Raw genomic sequence first — 15,808 nt, forward strand, 5'->3', positions numbered from 1 at the left:
CGAGAGAGAAAGAATTGTTACTCTAATTCAGACATCTGAGCAGCAATTTTGCTCTCCTCAATATGATATTCTGTAACATTAACAGAAATAAATTACTATTCTTTTGCTATACTAATTCTTCCCCCTTACTTTCTTCAGTTTGTTTTGTATCACAATTGTAAAAAATGTGTAAGAACAGCATTCCACTTGGCTCTAGAAGTAAAAAATATATCTGTGATTTGGAGCAATTTATTTCTAGTTCTGGGTCACTTAGTGTTAATGCACCTTGCATCAAACCACATCAGGTGTTCTTAAGTGCTGTGCTGATGCTTTTTTTCTGAAGTCTATCAGCTTTGAGAATAAGAGGTGCGTTGATTTCTCAGTGTTATAGTAGAGGTAGAAAATCATTGCAGAATGAAATGATCATCCTAAGTTTTCCCAGTTGCTTATTTGACATCAACATAGTAATCTTTTAAGAGTAGATATTATGAACACGGAACTCAGGTAATGATCTTTTTGTGGTATAACAGTTCTAGTGTAGTAGTGTATTTCTTTGTCTCTGTCAACATATGCCTAGTTTACTTCTAAGTACTTCAGCTATTTTTATTTATTTCACCCAAAGTAGTATTTGACATAGACTTCAAATGTTTCTCTATAACGCTGCAATGAGACTTGTTTCATATAGCAAAATGAAAGCAAAGAAATATGTGGTTTTCTCTATTTAAAATGCTACAACTGTAAATACCAAAGAAAGAAATAATTTTAAATAATAGCGTACTGTTACCTGAAGGGATTTTGTAACAAGGTAGAGGACAACTTCTTCTCCCAGGTAATAGCGATAGGATGAGACGTAATGGTCTCAGGTTGCATGAGGAGAGGGCTCTGGAATGCACTGCACAGGCATCCCTGGAAGTGTTCAGGAAAAGAGGAGATATGGCACTGAGGGCTGTGATTTAGCAGGCATGGTGGGTATAGGTTGATGGCTGGAAAAGATGATCTTAGAGGTCTTTTCCAACCTGATACTAATAAATAGGTAGGTTATGACAGCTTTAATGTAAGTAAATGTTATTTTTCAGGCTCTGAACTAACCTAAGAAGATTATTTTACAGAAATTTCTTGAAAAGTGAGAGGGACATCACTACTGGACACTTTTTTAAAACATAAAAGCTGTTTAGAGGAGAGAAAATTTTGAGGAATTGGAGTAGAGGATGAACTGAAATTGGTAGCTAATGGAAAAAAACACTCCTGAATACAATCTTTTGAAGACATGTAATTTTATTCCACACCATAATTTAGTGATGCAAGAAACCTTTGAAATTTTAAATGGACTTTCAATGTACTTCAGATATATTTCTTTTTAGGATACAAATTGAAATTGACTACTAGAAATGAAATAAGCAGAGTGTTTGGTGGGTTTTTTTGGTTGTTTTTGTTTTTGTTGTCCTTAAAAGAGTTTGTTACGTATATAACAGTTGCTTCTAGTATCCTAGAAGACAGTATAATTAAGGGTGTACTTCAGTGGATTTATTCTTCCAGCATGGCCCACGTATGTGTGTCCCAAACCTGAAAACTTGAAAATGATACCTCTTTCACTAGACTGATGCTGAAAATTCCACATGCTGATGTACTTTTCTGCACAGTTATCTAGTTTGACAACAACATTCATCCCTGAATACACATTTAGAATGACTTTTGTTTTCTATTCTTGCTAGCATCTTATTTGATAAAACCTCTGTCTTTTCCTCATGGTTGCTCTTTTCCTGCAACTTTTCTTACAGTCTGGTGAGCTTGCAAGAATGCCAGAATCAGAAAAGTTTTATGAGCACAAGAATAATTCCTCCCTTCATACAGGTACACAAAAGGCAGGATAGGAAATGGTATGTTTCATATCAATCACTTTCTGAATCCAAGGTCTTGTGGAGGATCTCTAGCTGAAAGCAGGACTAGCAGAGGAAAGAGAAGTGTCTGGGAAGTGTTAAGAGGCCTTCAGGAACAGAGCCTGCAAGGTAAATAATGTTATACTGAAAATTCATCCTTGGAAAAAAATGTTTTAAGGTGGAAGAACATTCCAAATTTTTTTTCCAAATAGGAACACTTTAAATGATTTTGATGTCTTTTACATATGAAGATGAATAAAACATGTATTGATATAACCTTATACATTCAGTCTGGTCTTGTCTGTCTCTACTCTCCATCATTCACAGAAAACTAAGATTTTTTGTCTTGCTGTTTTGTCAGAATCTGGAAAGTAAGGAAGACTGTCCTTTTCTTGGATGCTTCATGGTCATTTTTACATTATCTTAAATATATCAATATAATCAGTACCAAAAGGCTTGTAATTTTTTTTTTTTTTTTTTTTTTTTTTTTCTGTCAAACAGAAATAACAGTGAATGCAACAAGCCAACAGGGAGCAGGATTAGCTCAAGCAAAGGCATCATTTATTTAACATTTTTAGGGAGAAGGGGTTTATGTGGTTGGGCATTTGCCTTTATGAAATGGTTGTTCTGCCACAGCCTGGATGTTTCTGCATGCATATATATCCAAAGAAAAGTAAATTGATTTCTTAGTCAGGCTTATGAATTCTCCTATTTGACTTGTTTTATAAGTATATAGCAATTTTTCAGATTTCTTTATTGTTTACAGAGCAACAGCTAGATTTTAACTGTAGTAGAAGCTGGGAATTTCTGTATGCTAGCTGGAACTCTCACATCAATTTCTCTATAGCCACAGTCACGTCTTATCTTCTCATTGCCTGGTTTTAGCTGAAAAAAACATTCAGTAAAATCTTTTTGTAATCTACTAAATCTTGTTGTCCACTAGGATGTACAGTGAAGTGCTTCACCATGTTCACCATGGCAGGACCCATGGCACATAAATAGGAAAAAATCTGTGTTAAATGCAGCTCACATCCATGTGAGAGGCCCATCAGTTCAATTTCCCCTCCGTGTCCATATGCAAGTCTGCTTGTACTTTACAGCTGATAGAGTACATGAAATCTGAAATCAGGCTACAGGAATAATTAATTCAACCTCTACCTGGTGACCCTATTACCAAGGAACAGTTAAAGCAAGCTGTACAGGTAGATCTCATACTGGAAGCGGGCTGCTCTTAGTAGTCCCTTTTTGCATGCCTCCCCCAAGATGTACAGTGCATCAGATAAAGCTAGAATATCAGAACTCTCTAGGTATTGCTGTGACAGTATGAAGTTCCTTTTTCATTCAGCTGAATATACATTATAGGAAGAAGCATGTGTACTCCAGTAAGTTGCTTGGTATTTAGTCTTAGTTTTGTGCACTTTGCGTGCCACTTCAGCTTTGCTTTGCTCTCCTGATGTATAACATCACTAAAATTCTTCAACAAAAATTATTTTCTGGGAAATTGTAGATTGTTCATTACTGTACATACTACACATGCTGTAAGTGTAATACTTGACAAGAAGGCTCATACCTCTAACTGCTTTGAGACTGATGACAGAATTCATTTTAAACAGATTAAATTAATGTTTGTTTTTTTTTAAATGAAGATAAAGAGTAATTTATACATGGGATTTTAATGGCATACACTGCTTATGTACTGTATCCTTGTAACACTGGAGCAATTTCTGTGATACAACAAGCTTTTGTGGTGGTTGAGCTCAGCACCTTCTTTATCTTTCCTGTTATCTGATTTATTTTTATTTTTATTTTTGGCTCCTAGGATTTGATACCAGCATTCTGCCAATTTGCAAAGACTCCCTTGGCTGGATGTTCAACAGGCTTGATACGAACTACGACCTGTTGCTGGACCAGTCAGAACTTGGAAGCATTTACCTTGACAAGAATGAGCCATGCACAAGGGCATTCTTCAATTCTTGTGACACATACAAGGATAGTTTGATATCTAACAATGAGTGGTGCTACTGCTTTCAAAGACAGCAAGGTAAAAGATGAGAACAGCCTGCATATTTGTATGACTTATCTTACTGTAGTGCTCCATCTTTTCTTTAATATAGGAAGATTATTACAGTGAACTAAAAGTTCTTTACATGCCATACTGTGAATCTGTGTACAAATTTTTGATCTATTGTGAATACCTAGAAAAGAAGGGGAGAAAAAATAGACAAAAAAGCTAGATGGAAATTTTGGTGAAAATTCAAGTACAAAGGAGTGCCAAAAACTTCTACAGCAATACTGTTTTATGTTCCGACTTCCAGTATTTATGCAGAGGTAGGAGACCAAAATAAAGAATAAAATAACTTAGTTTTGTTCTTTCCCAATCTACTTTGCCTACGTTATAAAATAAACAGGACATCTTAATGTTTTATTTTGTAAGCCTGTTACAATAACTGAATTAACATTATGGATTAAGTTTTTTTTTCAGTCATTTGAAACTAAAACCAGTTGGTTTTCTCTGCCTGGAAGAATCTTTTTATCTCTTTTTAATGTTCTGATGTAATTTGTTTAAACAAATAAACACAGCATATAAGTACTGATTTTTGTGTATCATAAAACAATTTTAGTTTTGTCTGAGTCATCACATAAGTTATATATTCAAACTAGTTGTGTGGAATTACAGAGTTTATTCAGTAAACATTGGCTGTAACTGGACAGAATTGCCCATTCAATTTTCTTGCTATTATGAGGGAGATTTTCAAAGGGATAAAAAGCAACTCAGATCCAAATCTCTGCATATATTGACTATAGAGGAGGTAAGGCTGATGATGTGGAAAATTTCAAAAACTGTTAACGTTTTTGAAATTTTAATATCTTTTTTTTTTTTTTGCTATATCTTACTTATGCTTTTAAAACTTCCACAATAAATTCCCATTAACACTCACTATCTATGGTTTGGCTCTAATTTCTGTAGAAATAAAGGTGTAACAGGCAACATACATCAGCTGTGTAAATTTGAGCAAATATTAAGCTGCGCTTCTTTAGATATATAGTAACTGCCTTCTTTTCTTTGGTAATTTTACCACTAAGAATTAATAATCTTTCAAGCACCTTGCTTACTTTATTCTAGAATAATATTCATTATTATAAGTAGTGAACTCCTACCAAAATTAGTCAATAAAACATTACACTATCAAAGTTGTTCTTAAGTAAAGAACATGGAGTGGTTTGTTTGATTGTCTTTAAAATAAACACCCCCCCCCCCAAATCAGAATAATGAATACTCCCTAGTGTATGTGATTTATGTGAATTCTCTAATCATTGTAGCATCATAGCATCTTGTAATTGACTATCTTTTTACCTCACTGAATAATAGAAATATTGTCTTTTACTAGGCCTTTGCTGTAGATAGTAAGGAAGTGGGTAGGTAGAGAAATTCAGTGTTTTCTTTCTGATGTTCACTACAGTAAGATGAGATTAACAGAAGGCTTCAGGTCATGAAGGCAACTGTCTTATTCATTGTACTTACTAGGTGTTTTCTGGGTACATAAACAATTTTACAGAAGTATCAATTAACCCAATTTTTAAGTGAATACAAAATGTATTTAATTATATATATATCACACTGGGATAGAAATTCCGTTTTACCATTTTTAAAATCCATGATCTTTGCTTAAGTCATCATTTGATGACTTGTTCTCTCATTGTAATTTATCAGTCCATGTCTCTTGGAATCAGACAATTACTTGCAATTCTTTGTGCTTTCTTTTTGCTCAAGGTTTACTATAGTGAGTTAAAGTACACTAGACGCATTACTGCGCTGTACTCACATCGAGTCAATACAAGCAATTTCTTTTATGGCACTCAAATCTCATCTGTCTTGCTCTTCCTGTAAAAGCTGTCCCACTAGTTTCTTACACAGGGCTCAGTGATGCATATTGCATTTTTTCGTGCCCTTATCCCACTGTAAGTGCAGCTCAGCATTTCTGCAGTACTTCAAAATCTGGACTTTGCTAGTGCACTGCTGTCTTCCCTCCTGTTTTTGTCCCTCTTGGCTTCCAGTTTCAACTAAAATTGATACAAGTGCTTCAGAACTTATTTTCCTAAGTCCTTGACCTAGGAAAATGCTTCTGTTTAACACTTCTCTTCTTGTCTAAATACTGAGGCTCTTCGGCACTTCACTGTTGGACTTTTTACAGGTTGGTTATTTCTTCTAGTACTTTTATTACCAGCTTGAAAATAGAGTAGGAGAGTACCCACTTTTACTGGAAATATTAATACTTGAAACATAAGTCTTTATTTACTACAGGTCTCAGTATGGGTCTATTAGTCCAGCATTTATCTTGGGTGTCTTTTTCCTACAGGCTCTTCTGCTTATCAGGAATTAAAAACTACTTTGTGACCTAAAAAACAGTTTGTCTTGCAGAATACTGCTAAATATTGTGATTTCTTCTTGTTGCATCAGTCTCTTGAGACTGCAGGGTGTTAAATATGATTATAGGTGGTTCAAGAGAAACATGTAATGTGGGCTATATAAACGAGGTCTCCAGGAATGTTTCTTGAACTGCAGTATTGACCACTTCAAATCCCTTCATCTAGAGCCTCAGTTGTCCATGGTTAATTATATATAATTGACTTCAAGTGGAGACAAGACACAACATGGAAACTTTAATGTTTAACTAGTGGCTCTGCAAAATATTATCTACTCAATACAAGGAAAATGTTTTGTAATTGAATAAGGTAATCTGAAAGCTGGAGGCTATTTGAGCAGCGGCTCCTTGAGGCATTACTGTTAAGTACTGTTAAGTCTTTGTCAAATCTATCAATGTTCCTCCCATTGCTCTGTGAATTTACCTCTTTTTTTAAACCAAAGTTGCATATTTCTGACTTAATAGTGAACAAGATTCTCATCAAAGCACTTCTTACACCAAGAAGTATGTAACTTCATGTGACTTCAGCATATATATACTTTAAAGCCTGAAAACACAATACCCACCAAAAGCTGCCAGGTCCCAGTTGTTTTCAAGGGGATACAAAGAAAATTTCCTGATTATCTTGAAAGGAATTCCTTGATTTTTTTTCTGGTACTAATACTCCTCTGAGTGGTATTTCAGAATTAGAGCCTACCTTTAAGTCTCTAACTCTAAAAGGAATCATCATAGATTTAATATGGCCCACTAGAGTTGAGGGCAGTCTAAAATACTATGTGTCTTTAAGTGTATGAGATACATAAACAGCATTTAAAATATAAAGCCAAGACAAATTCACAAGTGGTTATTAATGACTGGTTATTGATGTCTTGCAGTTTATATTTATTCTGTTAGATAAGATGTCATTAATAGCATCAAAGACCTGTTGGTATATCCACGCTATGCCAAACGTTGACCATAAATTTATTTTTGATCCAGTTACTCTATGTATTTATCACTAGTGTTGGAGCATTCCCACAAGAAAGATTTCTTTGGATATTATATTTTTGTCAGTCCGACACCCTTTTGTGTATCCTGTGCTTCTCCCAGCTGTGTCCCATTTTTTTTCTCCATTGACTACATGATGAGAATTCTTGTTTTCCCCTGGTGAAATTCAGGAAAGGCTGCTTTGGACTTTGACCAGCTGACCACTGGAGTGTTTTCAGTTGTTTTTTTGTTGTTTTGGTTTGGTTTGGTTTTTTGTTTGTTTGTTTGTTTTGTTTGTTTTGTTTGTTTTTGTTACTTTACACAGTGACTGATTTCTGGTCACAGGGTGCCTTTTGCTGTAGTATCCAAAGCTAAGCTGATCTTACTGATCTGAAAGTAACTTAGTTTCTATTTTCTGTGTGCGTGGACAGAAGTAGGTTCACGAGGAAGCCTTGAATAAATTACATAGCAAAGGTGTATTGCAAATAATCAGGGAATCTTAAAATGGAAAATGAATTAAATAGCATGTGACATTTTAGTGGAGATGTTATCAGAATATGGTCTGGGAACATTTTAAGCTAAAGACACGCATGTGAGCAAACCCACTAACATTAATACTGATTCAGAATGAGAAATACCTTTGTGCAAGTGGTATGATATAGTATGCAGTATCTCGATTCAAAGATCAGTACTTCACTGGTTTAGCTTCACTTATTTATTCAGCAACAATGGAAATGTTTTTGTGTCTTCTTTCCTTCCTGTTCCTGGAATGTACTCTGGCTTTAGTAGAAAATTAAATGATTCAGTGGTATAGCTCTGAACAATGGAAAACTTGTTACCACTTCCACCTCTTATCTGAAGTTCAGTCACAGTTTTAAACTAGATTGCTAAACAAGGAGCTTCGTACCCATGGAATTCTGTCTTTAATTGTTGTAATAGAACCTGAATCTGGTAAATTTCAGTGAAGAAAATTCTCATTTAGTTATTATCATATTTGAAGCACAAAACTTGAACATGACTTCTAACAGAGACAAAAGGGTAAGAATTTCAAGAGCTATCCTGTTTTTAAACTAAAACTTTTGCAAGCTTCAGTGTCACACTGAGTTCTCTAGACTGACAAAGTAGGGTATGATAGAGTTACTGTTTCATTACAACATTCTTCAGTTGTCAATTCTGGTGACCAAATGTTCTCTTACATCTGGGTTAACTGGTAGTTGCTTTCTGCTCAAATCCATGGCTGTGCTTGGTTTCCTAATTCCAGTGCTGTGGCAAGCTGGATTAATTCTTTTCTTTCAGAGTTTAAAATGCAACTGCTAACTCAAAATCTGTTTGTTTTTTAAGATCAGCAGTTAAAGAATATAGCAAACCATGAGAACTTAGTCATTGCTTTTCTTCTTAGATGCAGTGTAATATGTTCAACATTTTTCATGTCATTTTAGACCCACCTTGCCAGACAGAACTCAGCAACATTCAGAAGCAGCAAGGAGGAAAGAAGCTCCTAGGTGAGCCATAGATCATTCTTTTGAAGGTTTTATTGCTTACATAAATAATCCTAGTGAAACAGCAACATAAAATCAATATTAATCCAACAAAGATAGAGAACAGTAAATTCTAGTAACGAAATTTATGAAGTTTTTGAAAGCTATTAAACTTAGTTTTATTACCATACCTACCGAAAGATATAATGTCTGTTCTATTAACCTAATAGAAAGTATGTTCTTATGGTTATAGAGGGGAGAGTCAAAGTCACACCTATATTAGTGTCTCTGCTGATCCTTTACTTGTATTCTTCTTTAAGCAATTGGAATCTTTGTTTTTAATCAATTTATACTGTATTAATATCACTAAAATGTAAGATCTTCGTTTTGCTCTTAGCCTCAGTGTGAAAGCTGTAATGAAAGGTTTGATCCAAAGTAGTCAAAACTATATTTCTGCTAAGGGTGGTTTCTGTATACTTCTAAATGTTTTGTACAGTACTGTGTGTCCATTTTTCATCTTTCCAAATTAGAAACCAGCCTTAGAAAAGCCAGTGCCTTACAAAATAAGTCCATGACTATGTTTCTAGTTGTCACTGGTTTTTGGGCTGGTTGGACCCAATTCCTTGACTAATGGGTTAGAGGGACCCACAGACCAACACCCTGGGAGAGAGTGAAGGGAAAAAGGGGAGAAAATGGGGAATGGGCCTGAAAAAAAACTGCAGCAATGAACTAAGGGAGAAAACTAATTTACTAAATATGATAGTGGAATGTGAGATAACATAATATTATACAATAGAATTGGAATTGAAGCTAATAAATAAAATGAGAGGGAGTGTCCAAAAGCAATGGCCTTACTCCAGTACTGAAGGTGAGATGGCTAGGGAGCACATACCACAGAGACAAGTAGAAAGAAGGGGCAGTCTTGTGATACATGAGCAGTTTTACTCTTCACTCTGAAGAGAAGATGGAAACGGAACATTGAAGGTCTTCTGGGAGATGCAGTTCTTCTCTTCTCAGAACCAGGTACCTGAAAATATCAACAGTCCATGGAACTGGAGCATTAACTCTTTAACTCCCAGTGAACTGCATGATGTTCTGATGTGGAATACCAGTAACAAAAGTCATAGAAGTATAACACTACAACTCCTGGTGGAGAACCTGTATGGTTTAAAACCTAATTAGCCTCAGTATTTTCATGCAAAGTGCAAAATCAGTGGTTTTCTTTTTTTTTCTAATTTATTGTTTTGAGAATTTCTGCGTTATGCTGCACTTTTCTTCCTGGTTGAGTAAATATGAGTGGGCAACTAGGCGGATATTATATAGATAAATATAAAATTAAAGTTGCAACTAAGCCTGGTAGCAGATAGCTTGTTATTCCAGGAAGCCTGATCCTTATTATTCAGACTTTTTTGCACTCTGGTGATTATAAAACATCCAATTCACAGCTGTGAGCTTTGTGCCCTTTTCCTAGCATGTCACAGTGGTCTCAACAGAGACACTCAAGGAATAAGGAATATCACAGGATCGATGAAAAGTTTTAGGCAAAACTAACCAGTCCAAAGCTGGTATGCACTGTTTTCTGTTGCATGTCAGTCACTGCTGCTTAACTGAATCTGGCAGTAGAACGTAAACTGGTCAGTGGAGAATCTGGAATGAGAAAATAGCAAAAGGTATTTATTTTCTGCTGTAATTGTTATATTGGTCAAGAGGCATTTATTATTGTCCATATTTGATATTTGTATATTCCAGGGCAGTATATACCCTTATGTGATGAAGATGGATATTATAAGCCAAGTCAGTGCCATGGAAGTGTAGGGCAGTGTTGGTGTGTTGACAGATATGGCAATGAAGTAACAGGATCCAGAACAAATGGTGTGGCAGAATGTGGTAAGTTTATAAACTTCTATGGATTTGGTTTATAGATGTTATGTGCTTTGATTGCCAACCGGGCTGAGTTTCTTCACAAAGAACATGCATGGAATGCAAGCACATGGTTTTTGACGTAAATATAATTTGTGATTTTTATTAGTTTATTATTCTTCACAGTTCCTATTACTATGTCAGTTGTTAACTGACCTCGTATATGTGCTCTGCATTGTGTAGATAAACAGGGAAAATTATTTACCTATAACAGTACTAGACAAGTCCCCAAATGCTTTGTGATATCTCTTTGGGTAATCAGCATGCTAGATTTTTTCATTTTGTTGTAAAGAATTCCCAAAAGGTTTTAGCACATTAATTCTTCCATTTTTCCTCTAGAAAGCCCTGCTAAGTCCAGGAATTCCCATACCACATTTATTTGATCTCCAAGACATCAAAAATGGCAATTAAAGCCTTGCATTTCTCCATTTTCCTTCCTTTGCAGAGGAGTGTGGCCTAAATACTGGATAAATTAAATACATACCAGTGTCATAGCAATTGACATACTTGTTCAGGCCTATTTTCCATCTAATCCAGAATATTTTCTGGGTAATTGTACAGTTCTAGGTAGTTAAAGATTATACATAAGAACTGAGAAACAAACTTTTATTTTGTCACTAGTCCTTATTATGATCTGTAAGTAGGACTTAAATCTCTCTCTCTCTCTTCTTTACTTTTCTGGCACTTATATATATTTCTACAAATCCATAACATCTTCATTTGTTAAAACTGAGAAATTCATGCCTGCTGATGTGGATTTCCTTTAAGACAACAACAAAAAAAAAAGATACTGTTTATATTTCATTGTGTAATTACGTTATATTCTATGTGAAAGTTTTCTTAAAAATAAGTAATTTTCCTGGAACTAAATATTTTGTATCTCTTTTGGATATCTATGAATATTACACTATAAATATGGTACATATTATTCTATGAATATACAATGTAGTTTATGTGTCTCTTGTATAACTGTTATGCCTTTTTAGCTATTGATTTAGAGACGTCAGGTGATTTTGCTTCTGGTGATTTCCATGACTGGACAGATGATGAAAATGATGATGACGAAATAATGAATGATGAAGATGAAATTGATGATGATGATGATGAAGATGAAGGAGATGATGATGTAGATGACGACGATGATCACGATGGATACATTTGATGAAATTAAGAGGGTCAATGAATTATAACTTTCTGAAATTCACAATATGACATTTCATAAAATCCCTTTGCTCTTCAAGATCAAAAGGATTCTAACAAATGTGTATATTTTGTACGATTATTTCAAACATTGCAGCTGGAGTCATAGACTTTTTTGTTTAATAAGAATAATTATATTATGTGCTTTTGAGTTTTTAAATGCCTTTGTGCTGAAGAAAACACATTGGAAATGTAGCCTGAAGAAGAAAATGTTACGTGCTACTGAACATATAAATGACATAAATGTAGAAAATACTCTATAAAACCAGTCTTTTTAAAACTTCAGTGAAAGATATTTGCCCTTACCTGGAACTGTGCATATCCTCTTTGGGACACTTACTGTAACTTTAATTCTGTCAGGCATAGCAGGCTTTGCAAGTTGCCTACTTAATACAACAAAAACATGGTGCAGGAGAAAAAAAGTGATGCACAAGTAGCATCTTACCAGCCTTTAATTAAATAAAGGTAAGGAGAAAAATTAACTGGAGGGAAAAGTGAACAAAGTCCTCTTTTGTGTTTGCATTTGGAGTTATGTTTTTTAATAGGATGTGGATAGGTTCTTGAAAGGAACTTTCAAAAGCAGTCTCATGGGCAAGCACTAATTCTGTAAATTAAACATTTTCTTGACCTACCTTTTTTTTATTATCTTTTTTTTCATGTCAAGGTTGTCTAGACTTTATGGCTATTTACTCAAACATGACTTCACCCTTTGGTGTTTTTCTGTGATTCTCTCTAATCAGATTACCATAAAATATTTAACATGGGGGAAAATTTGCATAAAATTATATTACCTTTATATATGACTGTATTTCAGAGTATTGACAGTTGCCCCAGTGTAATTTTTAAAAAGTACATAATTATACTTTTTATTTTCTTAATTCAGGAAATAGTTTTGCATCTTTATCTTAATTCACATTGTTTTCTGTTACTAGTGCAGAAACTTAGCGAAAGTATTGTAAAGGTGCCTTGCAAAATAGACATAGAGAGATTTTAGCATGCATACCAGTATAGGTTGTTAGGCAATAGCTAAGCACACCCAATTACCAAATTAATGCCAGTATAGGTACTGCTGCTGGAATGAAGAAAATGGATTATTTTTTTTCCTATTGTTATGTAACTACCATGTGGATTAGATCATAATTATTGTGTAGAGTAGCACTTAAGATTTGACTGTAGAGAAAATTTCTTTAATCACTGTATTTATGTTAGCATGTTAATTAATTGTGTAGACATTCTGGGACTCCGCCATCTCCATATCACATCTGTTGCTTTCTGCCCACAATAAAGTTGACTTGACCTGTATAATGTAACACTACAGGTTGTATGATTTCAAAACTGGACTACTGGTTTCCCATCAGTAATTAAAAGGAAAATCAGTTTAGTATTTGAATTAATTTTTACACACTAAATACGAAATCTAATGTTTATTCTATGTGATACCGAAAAGTATATTGCATTTTCTTTTTTACTGTTTCTGTATAGTTTGCAAAATAAAGACTCTTGTAACCAACTTTTTTGCCAGCATAGCCCATCATTTTGAATTTTTGCATAGTTTGAAATTTTGAAACAAGAAAAAATCATGTTTCAGATACATTTCATCTATAAAAACATGTATTTATTTATATTAAAAAGCATTTTTTATTATTTTACTTCCAGTAAATAATTTTGAATTAAGGCAAAACCCATAATGAATTTCTATTTTTCTGTATTTTTTTTCCTGAATTTTCTATAGATTTGTGATATACTTTTATGACATGTCTTCATTATATAGTAAAGAGATACGTACTTTTGTTTAAACTTCATCATAATTTGTGGGGCATAGGTGTATTATTTTCTTAAATGAAAATATCTAGGGGTTTGCCAGTCCATTACAAAGGGATTTTATCAGAGAACAGTTTCTTATGGATGAAATTAACTGATATATAAATTGATTTTAAATAAAGAAGCTAAAGATAAATTGTTGTCATTATTGGCTGATGTAGCAAATCTTGTTGTGTTTGTTGTGTTTGGGGTTTTTTTTCCTGTTATGGCAATTTTTCATTAGATGGCAAAGTAAAAATCATTTCTTAAAATCCTGTGATTCTGGAGTTAAAGCATGAAAAGAAAAAAGAAAATGCATAGTTTATTTAGCTAATGAAATTACAGTACAAAGACTGAAAGTGAGCTGTCTCACAGAAGAACATGAGAGAAGTTTGTGTTCCTTTCTCCCCGAAAGTTCCACATTGAAATGGAAGAGGAGGAGATCAGCTTGGATTTTAGTCCTTGAGTATCACAGCTGCCTGTCATAAAAGTCAGAAATACAACTAGGTAGCTAAATTTACTAAATATCAGGGTAATTTTTAAGAATTTTTGTGTTCCAAAACTAAAGCATTAACAACAGAAATCTGAATTGTTCCTCATTGATTTCAGAAAGCTGTTTAGTTGGAGGCTTTTTGAAAGCATCCTTCTTTTGGGGATGGGGGGGGAGGGGTGGTTGGTGGGAGAGAGAGGGTAAATGGATCTATGAATTAATTTTATGATGTTGAATTTGCTTTCATGAATGAAATCAAGAGCAGGTATAACAAATGAGAGCAAAGGGTGAAAATACAAAATCTTCAAATAAATGTGCCATTCAAAAGCTTCTTCTTTCTATCATATCCAAGCAGTATATCCCTCCAAGTACAGTCAGAAATAGGGAACCCCCGATTTTAAAACTTTATAAATGGTTTTTATTGTGTCTTTGCCATTTTGTATGGTTTTTCTTTTTTTTTTTTTCCTCTTAGAATTGTGCTCATTTTTATGTACATACAAATATACATACATACATATATATATATATAAATGTGGAGATTTTTCAGACAGTGATTAATCTTTGTGCTTTTCTAAGAATGTGTGAAAATATAATTCTTGTATTCATTGAAAAGGAATACTGAGTTCAATTAAATTATTACATAATCTCCCAAGAGAATATTATTTTTTCAGGTCAAGCCACATACATATTCGTAGTTTTGAAGCAAGGGGAATAACTGTCATTAATTCACTTGTACAAAACCAGATTACTGTGCAAGACTGAGAAGATGAACCATGATAGTATGAATTTTTTTACAGGAACTGGGTTTCTTTAATAATTATTAAAGAATCAAGTGCCCTGGTGGGATAATAATATTAGAAAGTTAGTTACTTTATGTTTTGTAGGAAACTTTAAAAGTGTTTGTATTTGCAGGGTTTCTTCATTAAAATAATGCCATAATTAACAAATGCTGTTAAAAACTGGATTTAGAGTTGTGGTAGCACAAGTTTGCTTGGAATACAGTAATCATTTTTACTCTTTTTCTACCAGCTTAAACATAGAATTAGAAATAGTCCACAATTTTGTTTCACCTAATTTAGTGGATGCTGCATCTTTTGTCACCAAATTTCCATTTGAAGAAACAGATCTGAATAAACGCGAAGAACGATACAATGGATTGGAAGAATCTCTGTCTTAAACAGTTAACAATTTTGTCATTAATGATATCTGAAAAATGAGAAAAACAACTAAAATCCCATTCTCAAAGACAACAACCAAACTGTACATGCTGAAGTAACAGAATAACCTTTTGTCATGGGTAGAACTCCACTGTCACAATGTGATTGTACTCGTACAGAGTGGGTGCAGTCTGCCAGGTTGTTTGTTCAGCTCATGAAATGGCAGTAGAAAGAAATGATTCTTTGAGGTTAAGGATCCAGAGCAAGAAGAGGAGGCGTTCTTGCTTTCGCGAAAGGTGAAACCCTGCCTTGAAATCTTTGTTGTGTTCCAGACTGAACTACTTCCTGAAAAGAAGACTAAACACCATCTGTCCGATGTCTCAAAGGTGAGTGTTACAAATAAAATGCATGTTCCTATTTTCAAAAAGAATCTGATTAAAACTTCAGAGTGGTGTCCACAAAATTGTCACATTTTAGTTACCTGTCTGAAAGTAGGGCATGTTAATTGTATTTTCCC

At 34.1% G+C, this 15,808-nt stretch overlaps 1 protein-coding gene across 3 annotated transcripts in view; it reads left to right on the forward strand.

Moving 5' to 3' along the window:
• The window catches only part of SPOCK3 (SPARC (osteonectin), cwcv and kazal like domains proteoglycan 3), a 155,346-nt gene extending 141,519 nt beyond the window's left edge, over positions 1–13,827 (forward strand). For all 3 annotated transcript variants that reach the window (XM_072334260.1, XM_072334262.1, XM_072334261.1), the window contains 4 exons: positions 3,676–3,897; positions 8,686–8,748; positions 10,474–10,611; positions 11,631–13,827. In XM_072334260.1, the coding sequence (XP_072190361.1) occupies positions 3,676–3,897; positions 8,686–8,748; positions 10,474–10,611; positions 11,631–11,806 (599 nt within the window). In that variant the 3' untranslated portion in view covers positions 11,807–13,827. The remainder of the gene's footprint in view (positions 1–3,675; positions 3,898–8,685; positions 8,749–10,473; positions 10,612–11,630) is intronic.
• Positions 13,828–15,808: the final 1,981 nt, after the last annotated feature.

The sequence above is a fragment of the Excalfactoria chinensis genome, chromosome 4, assembly GCF_039878825.1.
Source record: "Excalfactoria chinensis isolate bCotChi1 chromosome 4, bCotChi1.hap2, whole genome shotgun sequence".
Lineage (NCBI taxonomy): Eukaryota > Metazoa > Chordata > Aves > Galliformes > Phasianidae > Excalfactoria > Excalfactoria chinensis.